A 16,253-nucleotide genomic window follows, 5' to 3' on the forward strand; every position below is an offset into this window, starting at 1 on the left:
ATTTGGCTAAAAGTTGGGATACAAAGAATAAGAATAGGGTGGGAACAATCCCAGGAGTTTGGCTCACTGCTTTCCAAAACACACTATGCTGAAAAAGCCACAGTATTTCAACACCTTTTATCAAGCTGGGTGAGGGAGGAGAGAACAAAAGTGGGCATGCTATTGTTCTTGCCCCCAAGTCTTATAGATTTAAAATGGAATACAGTCGTACCTTGAAAGTCGAACGGAGTCCATTCTGGAAGTCCGTTCGACTTCCAAAACGTTCGAAAACCAAAGCACGGCTTCTGGTTGGCTGCAGGAAGCTCCTGGAAGCACCGGAAGCCCCGTCGGGCATTCAGGTTCCAAAGAATGTTTGCAAACCAGAACACTCACTTCTGGGTTTGCGGCATTCGGGAGTCAAAATGTTCAATTCGCAAGGCATTCGGAATCCAAGGTACAAGTGTACAGAAGAATTCTGAAAATGTAACTTGACAAGCCTCACTAGGTCCATGACAAAAAATGAATAGTTACTTTATTCAGTGCTAATAGGAACACACAGATTCTTTGGGAAGTAAAGGCCCTCTGGAGTAGATTTTGGAGCTGGGCATGGGAGGTAAAAAGGTTGTTGCACAAATGGATATAACAATTTGCTGTTTCCAGCGTGCCTTTTCATCTTCAAAACAATAACAAAATCAAAAAAATCAAAAATGGAAAAACTGCAGTTGTCAAAAAGGGAGTGGAAATTGAGTGAGTTTTAATATCCTCATCTCAAAGCACTCCCTTTGTTGCTACGATGCGCTAGATATTAAATCTTTCCACATACAACACACACGTACGGGCACAATAGTTATTCAACAGTAACATTAAGCTGCAGCAAATAATTGTGAATTTAATACACATGGAGAAGGATAGGAACAACTTATACGGTAAAATAAGCAATCATACTTTCAGTTAAGATAGACAAAAAAATTTTAGGATGGCGCAAGTGATTTTTTCCAGTTGATTCAAATGCATAAATTTCGCTATATCTTTTAGCTAGGGCTAAAACATGATTGTTACATTTTAAAAGCTTTCATAGCACCCAACGTAAAACATGACTAAGGCCTTTGGAAAGCAAGTGGAGCAGAGGAGTACCTAGGGTCCCTTGCACCCTTGGCAAGAAGCTGTATCAGCAGACCCACCCACCCACACCCACAGTCACTTTGCCACAATAGCCACATTAGAAATTACAACATTTTACATGACCCAAGTACTTGAAGCATTCTGAGTGAGGGCAAGGTGAGGAGGAAAGGCAAAACAAAACAAAAGCACGCCTTTGTATTGCAGTGTGAGAAGGATGCAAAGCTTCTCCCGTGTTTGATTTTGCCACGAAAGCAGTGGTGCATTGCCACACAGAAAAATGTCATACACTCCATCATCCGATAGGTGATTTTTGTGCCCCCCTCTGACTGCATCCTCAGCGAGGGTTGGTTTCACCAGCCCCTCCTAGGTTATTAACTGGTACTACCATTTTCAGTTAGACTTGATGTCGGGTTGGGTTTTTTGTTCACATCTTGTTGAATGTATATCATTGGTCACTGGCTCCTCCACTAGGACTGATATATTTTAGAGCTACAAAAGGCACCTGCATTTTGTAATCTTGAAATCTGCATTGCTATACTCTGTTTCTTCCAGATTTTTCTATACATTTCAGACATGCAGCTCTTTCTTTAAACTGAAGTGTTGCAAAGGAATTTGTGCAAAACGCTAAAGGATGAAGCTGAATCCATTTGTCTTCAGTCATTGCTGCTCAGTATCCCAGCTGCTGCAGCAGGTACTGCCACCGTCATTATTTCCTGCAGCACTATTTCCTCTCCCACTGTTGCCACCAAAACTGCCATTGAAGCTCCCTAGGGCTTCTTTGAGTACCAGAATAACCAAACCTGAGCTGGTGTCTCTCATCAACTGCCTCAAGAGTCAAGGGCTTTTCAACCAGTACTGCTGCTATCGCCTGGCCAACATGAACACCAAGGTGCTGAAGAAAGCTTGGTTGGGATAGTCAACTTCACTGAGTGGATTAGAATCCTCCTGATTAAGTATCCCTTAATTCACACCTTGAGGGTTCATGCCTATATGCCTATTAGGCCACTGGAGGCAGCAGGTCATGATTAATCCCCCTGGGTAGCAAAAGTCCTTCCTGTTGAGTAGCTGTTTGTCAGAATAGTGGCCACATCTTCTGAGGTGCAGTCCTTGAGGGGAAGAGCTACAACTCTGTGGTGGAGCATTTGCTCTGCAGGCAGAAGGTTCCAGGTTCAATCTAGGTTAGGCTGGGAATGTCCTGTCTCAAACCCAGGAGATAGCACAATGTGCTGTATGGGTCCCTATGAATCAGGCCGCAAGCAAGAGAAAGCTCCACACACACACACACACACACACACACACACACACCATAAGCTACTCAAACTAGGTAGACCAATGGTCCGGCTCTCTATGTGCAGGTGGTGGGACAGGGGGGATTGGTGTTACATTTGTTGAGACTATGACCCTTTTGTAAAAAATGAAATTATTACAATTTAATTCAATAGATCCTAACAGAAAACAAAAGGCCATTTTTCTGCTTTAATAATCAACTTTTCCAAATTTAAATTATGCTTTGAAAATCCAACTATCTTTAATATAATTACGTCTCCTAACCAAAATACAATTTGCTGCAATGGTTATAGCCAGGTCACATTCCTATCTTCAGTTTTAGTCACTCCCTGTTCTTTAAATACTTGACTTCTTTGTTCCTGCATGCTCTGAAGTGCCATTCTGTATTGCCACAGGCACAATGGCTATGTTTTTACTAGCAGTGAAAGCAGTTGTCATTAGACTTTAAATTCAATAGCATCATTTTGACATATTATTTGAAGTATGTCTTAATTTAAATTTTGATTAAAATTACAAACACCCCAACTTGTATGCCAATCAAAATATGTTTAGCCCCTCATTTGAACTTTTATATGAACTATCCGTATGTGCAACTCATACAATCAATAGGAATTAAATATATATTTTTTCAAGGTTGTAAACATGTATTTTAATAAACCTGAAAAGATAATTGCAAGATCAAAAATTATTTGTAGTGAACAACTAATTTATATGTGTCAAGAATTATTTCCATCAAAACTATGGAACTACAACTGATTTAAGAACACAGTACAGTGACTCCATTACGCACTGGACAAGGAAGAACCTCTTTGCATACGTGAATAATTTCTCTTCACAGAACAAGACGCCAAAATGTATACATAACTTTAACTCACATCAGATCTGAGGGTGAAGCTTGCGCTGCAGCTTCAGTTGTTACTTCTACATTGCTGTTGCTTCTCCTAAGGCAGGCTTCCTCAACCACGGCCCACCAGATGTTTTTGGCCTACAACTCCCATGATCCCTAGCTAGCAGGACCAGTGGTCAGGGGTGCTGGGAACTGTAGTCTCAAAACATGTGGAGGGCTGAGGTTGAGGAAGCCTGTCCTAAGGTTTCTGAAGAAAGCACTCGGTTCAATTATTAGGACTTTGGTTATATCCAGATTACTGAATGATTTTGTCAAATAAGTATGCATAGCAGGATGGCCAATGTGGTGCCGTCCAGATGTTGGTCTACAACTCCGACCATCTTTGGCTGTTTGTACTGGTGCTGATAGTTGTTGTAGTTCAACAACATCTGGGGGACACAACGTTGGTTATCCCTCATCTATATTACACTCAGGACAGAGTTACATTAACAGCCACCAGTAGTTTTACAATGTAAACTACCCACATTGGTGAGAAAATAGTGTTCTAATAGTTATCCAAAGAGCCCTTGATACTGTCATTGCATAAAGTCAATATCCCTCAGCTGCATAATAGCATTAGAAAAAAAACTTTTTGTCGAGTATTTCCTGCCTTGAAAAATTGAAGGAGAATATAACAACATAACTGATTTTCAAATGCAGCAGTACGTTGAAGACTGAAGGAGGCTTGGGGCAATAATATGAAAACTTTCTAACAGCATGCTCTTCAACAGTCAGAAGCAGATTACATTTAAATTATGAAAAAGAAACTGTTCAAATCACCTTAGGTCCAGTCAATGGTAGACTTGAAATATATTGCCAGGCCAATGCACTACCGGGGGAGATACATTTTATTTATACATTTTTCCCCCAGATAACTATTTAAAATTTAATAGAATGGAAGTTAAATTTGGCTGTGTTTTGGTTTTCTCCTGCCACTGGGAAAAATAGAACCAAAGGAAAGTTCTGTTCAGTGAATAGTCATATTTTGAACTGTGCATTTAAATTTTATTGTTGTTTATCTAAGAAAAATAATGGCTACATTTTCAAATAAATAAATAAAATATGTAACTTAGGACAAAATTATCTCTCTTCTACAATTCATGATGTATTTGTGTACGCACACACAGATACAAATTAATAGGGAAAGTGAAAAATCTGTGATAATATATGTTTAGCACCATGTTCATTAAGCTGATTTCTTATATAAAAACCCTCACATAAATATGACAAGAGTGATTAATTTTCAGTGTGCTTATGAGAAAAAGTGTTATACTGTTGTTTGGAATGCTGCTTGGAATTGAAACATTTCCAAATCTGTCAATAATTAGAAATTAGAACAATGAGAATCTATAATTCCACTGACACTTGCTACTTCCAGAAGATGGCCTATTTTAAATGTGCTCACACTTATTCTTGTCAATGAAGACCTGCCATAGCAAATTATATCATTTTGGGAAATTGCATGACATTTAGCAGAAAATATCTCCCTTCTTATCTGAAGATAGTTTTGAAACATGGCATCATTCTTTAGTAGATTATTTGAAGGTGTTTTTTAAAAATATATATATAAAAGAAAAAAGGTCAATTCGTAGTGTTCGCTTTCACTTAACATTATCTGAAGACCTGGAAATTTTACATGCAATGTAGCAGACTGAGATAAAACATTTGGAGAAAAAAATTTATGGTGGCTTTAGTACTTTTAAAGTATTATAAAGTTCTGCGCAAATATTCCTGTCCCTGATGAAGATGTAGAATCTTGCAGGATAGTGACCTTAGAGATTTGGTCAGGCATTTGGAGACGCATGAGAAAGAAATTAAAAAAAAAAGACAGAACAAAGCATGACTTAGTATGGAGTTCTCATTTCCTGACCAAGCTCCTCTAAGTTCCTGGGGTTCAGTCTGCAGTTTATTTCACATTTTGAAATAAACTTTATGTTTGTATTAAAATGAGTGCCCAGGTGTTGTAATGGATTGGATGAAGGTCAAACCAGAGCTCCTGTTAGTAGGTGATTTGTCTAGTTCGGTTGGTGGACTTAATCCTGTGCTGGATGAGGTTGTGCTCTTCTGGAAGGAACAAGTTAGTTGTATGGGGGTCCTCACTGATCAGACTTTGCCACTGGAGACAGAAAAGGCACTCAGTTCTACAGAGGAAAGCTAACAGCTTAGGCTGATGCACTAGCTGCAAAGCCTACCTAGACAGAGGTAACTTAGACCTGGCAACCACCAAATTAAATTACAGTGGTACCTCCGGTTATGAACTTAATTCGTTCCAGAGGTCCATTTTTAATCCGAAACAGTTCTTAACCTGAGGCACACTTTCGCTAATGGGGCCGCCCGACTTCCGCTCGCATCCTGGGGCAAAGTTCGCAACCAGGAGCATCTACTTCCGGGTTAACTGAGCTCGTTACCCGAAGCGTTCGTAAGGAGGATGGTACATAACCCGAGGTTTCACTGTATTATATTATATTATTTGTAGGGTTGCCTTTGAAGACAGTTTGCATGCAGCTGGACAGCTTGGACACTGCTAAATACAGCTGCAAGGTGTATTTAATGGGACTGGGGATTTTTCCAACTGTACTGGTTGTCAGTTCATGTGTCAGTTAATGTCTGGCACCAACTGAAAGTACTGGTTTTGACTCGGGACTGGATTGCCTGGAGAATCCTGGTATTGCTTTCCTACCATTTTGGCATGAGGCAAGTACCTTTATATACTCAGTAGATAGGCACAAGCAAGCTCGGCCCTCCAGATGTTTTGGGGCTACAAATTCATAATCATGGACCAATTGAAATTAATGGACCCAAGTTAGTCATGTTTATTAATTTCAGTGAGTCCACACTGAGCAGGACTAACACCAGATACAACCCTTAGTGATAGAATTCATGATTCATTACCTAGTTTCTTCAGTAGAAATAATGTATATTCTTAGATCAATTGTTTTTGCTTTCATTATCCTGAACTTTTAAAAAAATAATATTTAAAGCAGCAGTATAAACCAATGATAAGCTTACCTAGTTAAACCAGAAAAGTGATTCATTTGAGCCAAGTGTAATAAATAACTCAGGCAGAATACTGGCAATATCTTAGACTTTGCATGGCAAATATCCAGAAAGCTTGAAAGGATGTTGATAATTAATTATATGCTCAACTGAATGAACACTAGCTACCTAAAAACTGAGAGGAGTTTTGTTTTCCAGGTTACAACAATGTGACACCTACAACTAAATTACAGAAAGTATAAAATTTCAGAATCAGGTCTGCACTGGAGTTATGGAGAGATGTCAGAGAGCTGGTTAACATGTAACACTAAGCAATTGCTTAGCAAGAAGTAGCCAATGTTGTGTGCTCCATATGTTGCTGAACTCTAACTCCCATCAACCCTAACTGGCATAGCCAATGATAGGAGTTACAGTCCAACAACACTTGGAGAGCACCATGTTGGCTATCCTTGGTTTAGTGCCATATGAATGATCCCCAGCATGTCCAAGAGAAACATAAGGCTAACTGTCCATTCCTCCTCATTTTGTGTGGCCACAAGACAGACTGGTAAAATTATTTCCGGGCTGAAAGAATTTCAAAGCCAAATCTCAGCTGGACAAATCTGGAGCCTACATTTTTCCTACTTTTAATGGTTAATTGCTAAACACGAAGGGCTATAGCTCAGCAGCAGAGCATCTCCTGTGCGTGCAGAAGTTCCCAGATCCTAAGACAACTTCAAACCATGTCATGAAGCTGGTTGGTTTAACTAACCATTGTTCGTTTTTAACACATAATGCTAAGATGAGATTCTTTGCTTGGGCTCCCTCAGATTCATCCATATAGCACTAAACTATAATTGAAAATTACACGCAAGCCAAACCAGGAACTACACAACATAATTGCTGGATGGAATGCCTAGACAAATTCTGCATAATTTTATGTCAAGGATCAATCCAGTTTTTTAAAAAAAGATACACATGAATCTGGCAATATAATATGGATTACTTCCTACCAAGCCCTTAGTCATAGCATCCGAATGAACTGATAAACTGCATGAGGCTTAATAAAACAATCCAGATCAAATGGAGTTGACTGTAGCAAGGAGATTAAGATGGTACATGAGTCTGGTTCTGGATGGAGTCAGTCCCCGCCCAAGGAATAGTTTTGCAATGGGGGAGGACTAATAGACACTGTATTGCTGCAGGCAGAAGTTGTGGCCAATAACATGTTTCCCACCTACATCTGGCATCCTTTCCTGGAAACAAAAACATAGCCCTCAGAAAACGTAACTTGGCAATCAGTAGGTAGGATACTCTGGTGTCATATGCCAGTGTGTGCGGCCATTAACATACACACCACACAGATTCAATATATACCTCTCCAAGTCCACACATATCCATACTCATTCAAATTCAGAGACATTAATTACCAATTTGTATCTATTCATTCAAATTCATTAACTTTAAAAGCCAAAAGCAGAGTGATCATAGCTTGATTCTGAGCTAGAAGGAACAATAGTCTTTACTTCATATAACACAGATTCCTATGCTTCTGTTCTACCTCTGGAATGCTATGAACTGTCTTGCTAGAGCTTTGAGAGAACTAAGGGCTGTTAGAAGATGTAGCTGTGACTGCAAATACCAGCTGAATAGAGTGGTTTTTGGTGGAAAGACGGAACAGGGAACAAAGGTTAACCCAGTATAATCTTGACCCACTTCAGGACCTTGTGTTGCTTCTCTTTCTGAAATAGTAATAAAAAAATGACCCAGTGCTACGCATGCTGTTTAAAATATGTGCTTGAAACTGAGCTTAAGTTGTACATATCCACCGACTCTCAACAATCCCCTTAAATGCCAAGTGCATAGGAATGTGGAAGGGAAATTATAGCTCAACCTTAGTAAGGTCTTAGTGACAGTTGTGCATCTCTACCTGGAAAGGGAGATTTCAGATCTAGCATGTGCCTCCTAAGGTGCCACAAAACCTTGACAAGTCAATTTGCCAGTCACAGATATGCAACAGAACGAATATGCAAAATATGTGTTGCACAATCAGACCATAATTTAGTGTTACAGGAACACTAAATTACAGGAACAAAGCTCACCACGACTTGAGCTCTGCGCTCCCTTCTCCCTTCTCCTCCTCCAGTATGACCATGAAGAGATATGAAGCTTCCACTTCTGTGTATCTAAGCCGTAAACTGTGGTGAATCTTGAAAGTATGAAACCTGTTTGTTTCAACTAACAATAATTAAGACGAACCACAGTTTATTTGTGTTCAGATGCCTTGGCAAACTACTGTTAATCTAAAACACTCACTTTGTAAATCTTAGGGAAGTATTTATAAGCACTGTATTAAAATAGTCATAAATAAAGCAGCCAGGCTGTTTCTCAAAATCCACAGGGGAAAACTAGATTAACAGGCAAATAGAAACCTTAATTGCCAGAAAACATTGACCAATGTGTAGATAAATAAGTGACACAACATAGAAAAGAACAATGAGAAACAGAAGATGAGTTGCAATGGTACCACAGTAGTGGTAACAATGGCCTAAATTCCACACAACCACATTTTTGTTGTTGAGGAGAAAATCCTAATGGCAACCTGTCATACATTTCCTTCAAACTGAAGCAATCACAGTGGGCCAACTGCGAGCTCAGTAGTCAGTTTCTAAAAAGAACAGCAGCCATCATTTGAAAATGCTCTTTCTCCCATGCAAGGATACCCTGAATGGGTAAATACAAAAGGGATTATAGATGGATGCAACTAACAAATAATCAGCAAAATCGTTTATGTAGACTATATAAATTGCAATGGAAACACCCATTATAGTCCCTACGAACCATTTTCTTCTTGATTATTGTTGGACTCAAAGGGTTGTATAGAGTTCAATTTGGCTTACTACTATTATTATTTATTAAATTTGTATGATGCCTTTCATCCGTAAATCTCAGGGCAATCCACAATGTAAAATCTTAGAAATTAATCGTCAATGAAATTAATGGCCATAACATAGGCTCATTAATTTCAATGTGTCTACTCCAAGTACTGTAAAGGTTGGTTGAATACCACTGAAGACTACCCACAACCATTCAATTCAACCTCTTTAAAAACCCTTAAGTAATACCGTATCTCCCTGAGCTTCAAATGCATAAAACGAAGTCATGGATGAAATGCTTTAAATCAAAAATTACCTCTGATTATGTTAGAACCTTAGGTTTTCGATTAATAGTTAATTTTTTCCACTTTATTCAGTTTATTAATTTGTATGCTTCATTTGTTGGCAGGCTTTTAAGTTGTCTTGATCACTGAAACTGGAAGTGTGTCAGTTGCCCAGTCAGATAGGCCTCAATGCTATAGGTGGCTAGAGACTAACTGCCTATTCCCTTCATTCCAGGATGAAAGACTGTCTGTTGCTTGGAGGAAGAGAGGAAACAGCAGTAAGAGCCTTCTGCCTGGGCTAACCTTTCCTCAGCCATATCTAGAGTCTAGCAGCTAGACTGTCGCCCATGAAATGGCAGAGGGTGGTATCACTGTGAGCAAGAGAGGGAGGGAATGGGGGCAGGAAAGCTTTTTCTGGGTAACCCAATGGCGAGTGCCTAAATTGAAAATGAGGCAGCATACATTTTTGAGGTTGACTCCCAAATTACCTAACAGTGTTTAAGATGCAGACAACATGATTTCTACACTCTATGAACCTTTGGGAGAAGAGATTTATGCCAAGACAGATAAGCTCTAAAAACAAATTCAGTGAAGTGGACTGCATGGAAAATTATTTTACAAGCACTGCAGTTCTTTATTACACATAAAACACATTCAAAGGTTTCTGAATAAAAAGCAGTCAGGATGAAGCCTTGGGCAAAAGTCACTTGATTTTAAACCAAAAGTATCTGAAATTAATTTTAGAAGGCTGGCAACTAAGAAAATCTGGTACAAGAAGCATCTAAACACTACATTTTGGGCAGCTTTTAGGAACTGTCTTCTTTATGTAAACTTCAAGGTGTAAAAAGCTCATAGCTAACAGTAAGTAAAATTGGTGTGGAAAACACTCAAAGGTATTTTGATATTTCAATACCTCTAAACCAGATACCATAAAAAGGTGCACCATTATCAATTTTCCTATTTCAAGTTAATGGTTAACAGTGTTTAGACTTGCACTCAACTTTCTGCATTGTAAACATTCTCATGGTACATGCATGATTGCTTCATTAGTCACATGCATTTACTTGTATAAGAAGCCTCTTTGACTTTTCCAACTAAAATACATGCATGTTTTTGTGCTTGCCCACTCAAGAGTTCGTTGTCAAGGTCGCTAGGGAAATTCCAATGCTTATTCCAGGGTTTCTGAAAAATTTCTCTAAATGAACATTCTTTCCTGGCTGGCATTTCACAGCAATTAAAAAAAATTAAACTCATTTTACATGTGGAAGACCATACTAAATTTTGAAATGTTATCCCCAATGTACTATGTCGAAATGGGACAGAAAATGCCAATTCAAATTAATCTAGAACATAGTGCAGTTTGAGCTAGCCTAGTTATATCTCAGTATCTGCAAGACAATCTTTAACAAAACAGGCAAAATGCCATAATTCCTAGTACAATTGGAAGAATGAAACTTTAAAAACAGCTTCCTTGTGTGCTTCAATGGTCTTATCTAGTCTCTGTAATCTTTAACCCATTTACTTTACATTTATTATTTGAGAGTTTGAAGGTTCCTCAAATGTACTGGTGAGGATCCAAAAAACCAGACAAGAAGTTCCATCGGCCCAAAGTCAGTTTCAGCTTTTCATGAACAGGAGACCCACCATTCTCTTGAGTGTGCCCAAGTCCTTGTGAATGCCTGAAGTAGCTCTTTCAACCCAGACTACAACAATCCTTAAATAAATTCTAGCCAAATAAAATGTGTAGCTTAAATAAACTCTGTCAGCCAAAATAGCGGCTTGCCTAAGGACACCTAGTGAGTTTTTAATAGAGGTCAAATTTGATCCACGGGCTTCTAGATGAATATACAGTGGTACCTCCAGTTGCAGATGGGATCCGTTCTGGAGCTCCGGTCAGATCCGGAGGTTTCCGCAACCAGAGGGACCGCTTCTGCGCATGCGTGCAGCACGGTAGAGCGCTTGTGCGCATGCATGTGCAGCGAAACACTTCCAGGGTTGCTGCTTTCGCAACCTGAAGTTTACATTACCCGAGGGTAATGTACGCCAAGGTGTACTGTACTTAGTCACATGCACTGCAGCAGGAAGATTTTGGGCATCGCTGGTAGGACAGAGTCTCAAACAAAGACGTGCTCTCCCAAGTCCACATTCCCAGCATGTTCGTACTCCTGTCTCAGTGACATCTACGCTGACTTGGTCATGTCCGTAGAATGGAAGATGGCAGGATCCTCAAGGATGTGCTCTACAGGGAACTGCCTTCAGGCACCAGGAACATTGGCAGCCCAACTCTGTGTTACAAAGACGCCTGCAAACAAGACAGGAAGGCTAGGGACATCCCTTGCAAGATGGCAGTGCCTGGAGACAAGCAGTCAGGTTGTGGATCACAGCACAGAGAAGGAATGACTGCTGGGAGGAGTGCAGAGAGAAGAAACACTATGGCGCATCGACAGCAGCACATCTGCTCCAGCTGCAACACAACATATCTCTCTACAGCCATAGCAGGCACTGTAACTCTCCAATGGTTTGACTTCACTCCCAAAGGTGCACTCCTCCATTGTCTCCAGAGACAGACAGATGCTGCCGCCAACACCACCACTATGGCAACTAGGTCTTAAATAGAAACTTTAAAAGCGAGGCCCTGCACCAAAATTGGTACAATGCATGGTCTTCCATTCTATTCAGGTTTCCAGGCACACCATTTCATTCTTGAATTGTCATTTCCCCACCCCCAAGTGAGTCAGTGTGGCTGAGTCCCCATTGGGTTGTTTTGATGACATTTCCATTTTTTTCGTCTCTTCATTCAGTTTTTTTGAGGGGAGGTGGGGTAGGGCAGACACACTATTGCTCAATTCCACTTACACTGAAGATTTTGTTTTCTCCACTGAATTTGATGGGCAGCTCTCAGCTCTATCTCTGGCATTTAAAAATAGCTTCCCAGACAATGTGACGGTTCCTTCCATTCTTTATATATCAATATATTTCTCTTTCTCTTCCTTTTCCAGCTACTGCATTTAATTCCCTTCACATTCAATTATCAAGTCTCCCCCTGCCCCTAAGTTTCTCAACTTCCCATGACATTAAGTTTCCATTGGCTGTCTGGGTAATTTTTCTCATTGCTCAGCTTTTTTTTCTAAGCTAATTTTTTTTTTAAATCAAAACCTTGGGGTTAAGGCAAGTCTACTGATGCCTCTCTCGTGTGTGTGGTTGGTGTGGTTTTAGCTCCAGCTTCACAAACACGGGAAGACTTGAATTCGTTTTAGTATATGATGGTGGTGGTCATCTAATCACATATTACTCTGCCCTCACTGTCAGTTTTATTTATGTTTTGTATCAGAAAAGGATGCCCTCCTTGTGACATGCCTTACCAATTTATTGATTTTTACAAATTATATTTATTGTAAATGCTCCTGGATTGTATATTGCAGTAACAGTCTTGTTAAAATGTTTTTACATACAGAATTCAGAAAACAAAATACTGACGTTGAATCCATTTACAGAATGCATTCAAATCATTTGGGATAAATCTGTGATCCCATTTAATTTATAAACCAGACTGTAAAAAGACCTATTGGATGTTCTTGGTGGGTCTTCTATGCATATCACTGACTTTTTCCTGTAATACTTACCCTAGCAGAGCCCTTTTAATGGACACACAATATGCTACACTGTGCCCAACCTCACCTACTCTTTCTTTTCTCAAAAGACAAGGCACATCTGCCACCTGCTCTAGTCTGAGTCCCAGAAACAACTGTCGAGCAGCAAAAAGATTGATTATCAGTCAAATACTATTGCAGTACACCAGATTTTGGTAGGTTAAGCTTGCTGATCCAGCAAGAGTTGGTGTGAAATTTTCAGTAATGTGTGCCAACATTTTGGTGCTAAAGGAACAGCAGTGCATGTCATGATGAAACACAGCCAAAAGATGCAGACAAAGCAGAGAAGTTTTTGTTGGATGAGAATGAAGTCGAGGTAAAGAAATAAATGCTTGATGAATTGGAAAATACAAGCATTCATTAAATATGCCTGGAAAAGTAACCGCACCTTACATAAAATATCACACTGGCTATGAATATTACTATAACATTAGATTTATCTCAGTAACTCCTAAGATGTTGAGACAATGTGAATATTGATTATTGTTGTTTATATGTCAGAACAGCAGGGCAATTCATTACTCCTACATGTACCAAAAAAAGATTTAAAAAAAAAATTTGGGCTAAATGTATTCTCCTTATTGAGTTAATAGACTAAAACATACTCAATGGATCATTTGGACTGTATTCAAGAAGACTGTCATATCATCTGTAATACTACACTACATGCATAATTCATGAGTTATGAAGAAATATAATTTATTCCAAAACATTGCAGGAATATATATTATATGGCTCAACTAGTGGGGGAAACTTAAGTATTCCCATCATTCTAGAGTATTTATATGGCATGCTTCTTTTATAGATATTTATAGGAATTCCAGTGATTAAGCATAATTTGCTATTCTTAAAGTAATCTGTTTCTAAAATACAAAACCAGCTATTTCTTTTGTCTGAGTCAACTGAATGCAAAACCATTTGTAAACAGTTTTCAGTGCAATTAATGCATTTTACAAAACATGAAGATGAATGTTTGTGTTGCTTTTCATCAACATTAAAACACAATTCCAATTTTTATATAAACTCTTGAATGATACTACATCTACAATTCTAAAAGATTTTAAACAATAACAATATATCAACTGAAAGCACTTTACTTTTCTCCACTAAAACACACTACTTCCAAATTTGGTATTTTTAAATTGTTGCATATTACTGAATGGTGTGGCATTACAGATTGATTCTTAACCATTCCAGCTTAACATACAACATTATTTGGCTAATATTTAATACAATATTTATTCAATTATATTCTGATCATAAAGTCCAGCTATCTTATATGTCATATTTCAATTTCATACATAAATTTGTATTTAAACGCACTAGTCATTTAGTGCAGTAAAATATTGCCTAAATAAAAATCCATTTGCAACAAAATTGAAAATAGCAGCAATATAAAATTCTACACTACGCTCATAAGTAAACCTGAAAGCATATTACAAGAATTAGAGACATGAGAAAAAAAATAAGAGATTATGCTAAAAGAGCTTCAAATTTCAAAATGAAATATTAGAACAGGTGTATATATACATTTCTGTGTAACTTCAACGTGCATATTTTACACTGAGGCATCAGCAGTCTGATAATTATTTTAATGCTTTGTCTTAATAAAGGTCAAATGACTAAATTAAGAAAATACTCAAACTCTGAAGTATTATTTTTGCTAGTGTAATAAGCCTAATGAATTGTGTCTGTTAGATGTCAGTGAAACTAAACAGTAAATTCAATAATCTCTTATTTAATTTATTATATTTTCACCATTTAACCTCCTGCAGGCTCCCTAATGTCTATTCAGATCTATATTAAATTAAGCACCAATGCTAATGAAGGGCAATAAACGTGGCTGTCAGTAGATTTTTCTTTCATTAAGCACATTATCCTCTTACTGAGCTGTAAATGAGTAAACATTAGTTTTGTTAAACCATGCAAAAAGACAGGATGAAAATCATTTTTAATTGCACCCCTTAAGCCATTGACTCTGGCATTTTTTACCTTTAATTTTTTTGAATGGATCTGAAAAGGGCTCTCCAGTTGAAATATAAACGTCAGCATCATGGGGTATGTCTATAGCATCGAGTGCTTCAGTGCCGTCTGCCAAGAAGACTCGTCGCGCAGCCATATTCAGCTTCAGCCTTCCAGTGCACTTCTCCAGCAGCTAAATCAGCCCCAAAAGGTAAGAAAAAAAAGAAAAAAAAATACTCATGTTAACTACTAAAATTTAATCAAGAATCAATACTTAAAAACCAAATCCTAACTAATTTCCCTCAACACAGTATATGTACATCCAATTGCTAAGTATTACCTATCAATGTTATTATTCGGCTACCATTTAATTGTATTGATTCAGCAGAAACTCTAAATTCTACTTTACATTTTACGGCCTCTGTTTTACGTTATATAATTGAAGGTAAAAATGCAGTAACTATGTATACGCTTAACAAGTGTGAAAATAAAAAGTGCTTCCTTTACTCAAAGATCAATATCTAAACAAAAATGGCTACACAGAAATTATATTGATGCTTACCAGTTTAATGGAAAGTGGCACTGTAACTTTAGCAAACACGCTTCTTGTACCATTCTTATAAGCTGTTACTCTGAGTATCTGTGGTTGTCGTTCAAAAATGGGCACTTCAGGGACCTTTTGGGCCAAGTGGGATTTTAAGGACGAAGATCTGTAGAAAAACAATTCCAATTCAGTTGAACTAGACAGAAAGTACCTATACGAAAATTACAATTTAATTAATATAGTCTCTCTCAATGATTATTCAGATTGTGATTATTGCATTTTAAAACAAAATCATAATAATAAGCCCTTTTCCTAACTATATTGAGAACTGTAAACCAATGCTTCAAATTCAATTCACGTGTAAAAATTAAAAACTCAGGTGTAAATTTGCTCTTATAAAATTATACATAAAGATTCCACTGGTTTTTGTCTTCTTGACTCAAAAACACAAAAAATTGATGCTTTGCTTTATTAAATAAAAACCCCTATTATACTTATTTGACTATGTTTACTAAGAAGTAAGTCTGTGTTCAGTGGGGCATACTCTGAAAAAAATATGTATAGAATTGTAGCCTTATTCCCATTTTAACCTTTAACAAATCAAATAGAATTAGACAAAGCCTGATTCATTTAAACAATATAACAACAATTTAAGTATTAGTGTTGAGCTGTTTTTTTAATCACCTG

At 38.0% G+C, this 16,253-nt stretch overlaps 1 protein-coding gene across 5 annotated transcripts in view; it reads right to left on the minus strand.

Moving 5' to 3' along the window:
* DCDC1 (doublecortin domain containing 1) overlaps positions 1–16,253 on the minus strand; it is a 265,169-nt gene that overhangs the window by 226,311 nt on the left and 22,605 nt on the right. For 4 of the 5 annotated variants that reach the window (XM_079987001.1, XM_079987000.1, XM_079986998.1 and 1 more), the window contains exons 1-2: positions 15,585–15,718; positions 15,053–15,215 (exon numbers count right to left, since the gene is read on the minus strand). In XM_079987001.1, the coding sequence (XP_079843127.1) occupies positions 15,053–15,179 (127 nt within the window). In that variant the 5' untranslated portion in view covers positions 15,180–15,215; positions 15,585–15,718. Of the gene's footprint in view, positions 1–15,052; positions 15,216–15,584; positions 15,733–16,253 lie in introns of those variants that run through there. The other variant, XM_079987002.1, reaches the window with a different exon arrangement.

This window comes from Podarcis cretensis (genome assembly GCF_951804945.1).
Source record: "Podarcis cretensis genome assembly, chromosome: 1".
Lineage (NCBI taxonomy): Eukaryota > Metazoa > Chordata > Lepidosauria > Squamata > Lacertidae > Podarcis > Podarcis cretensis.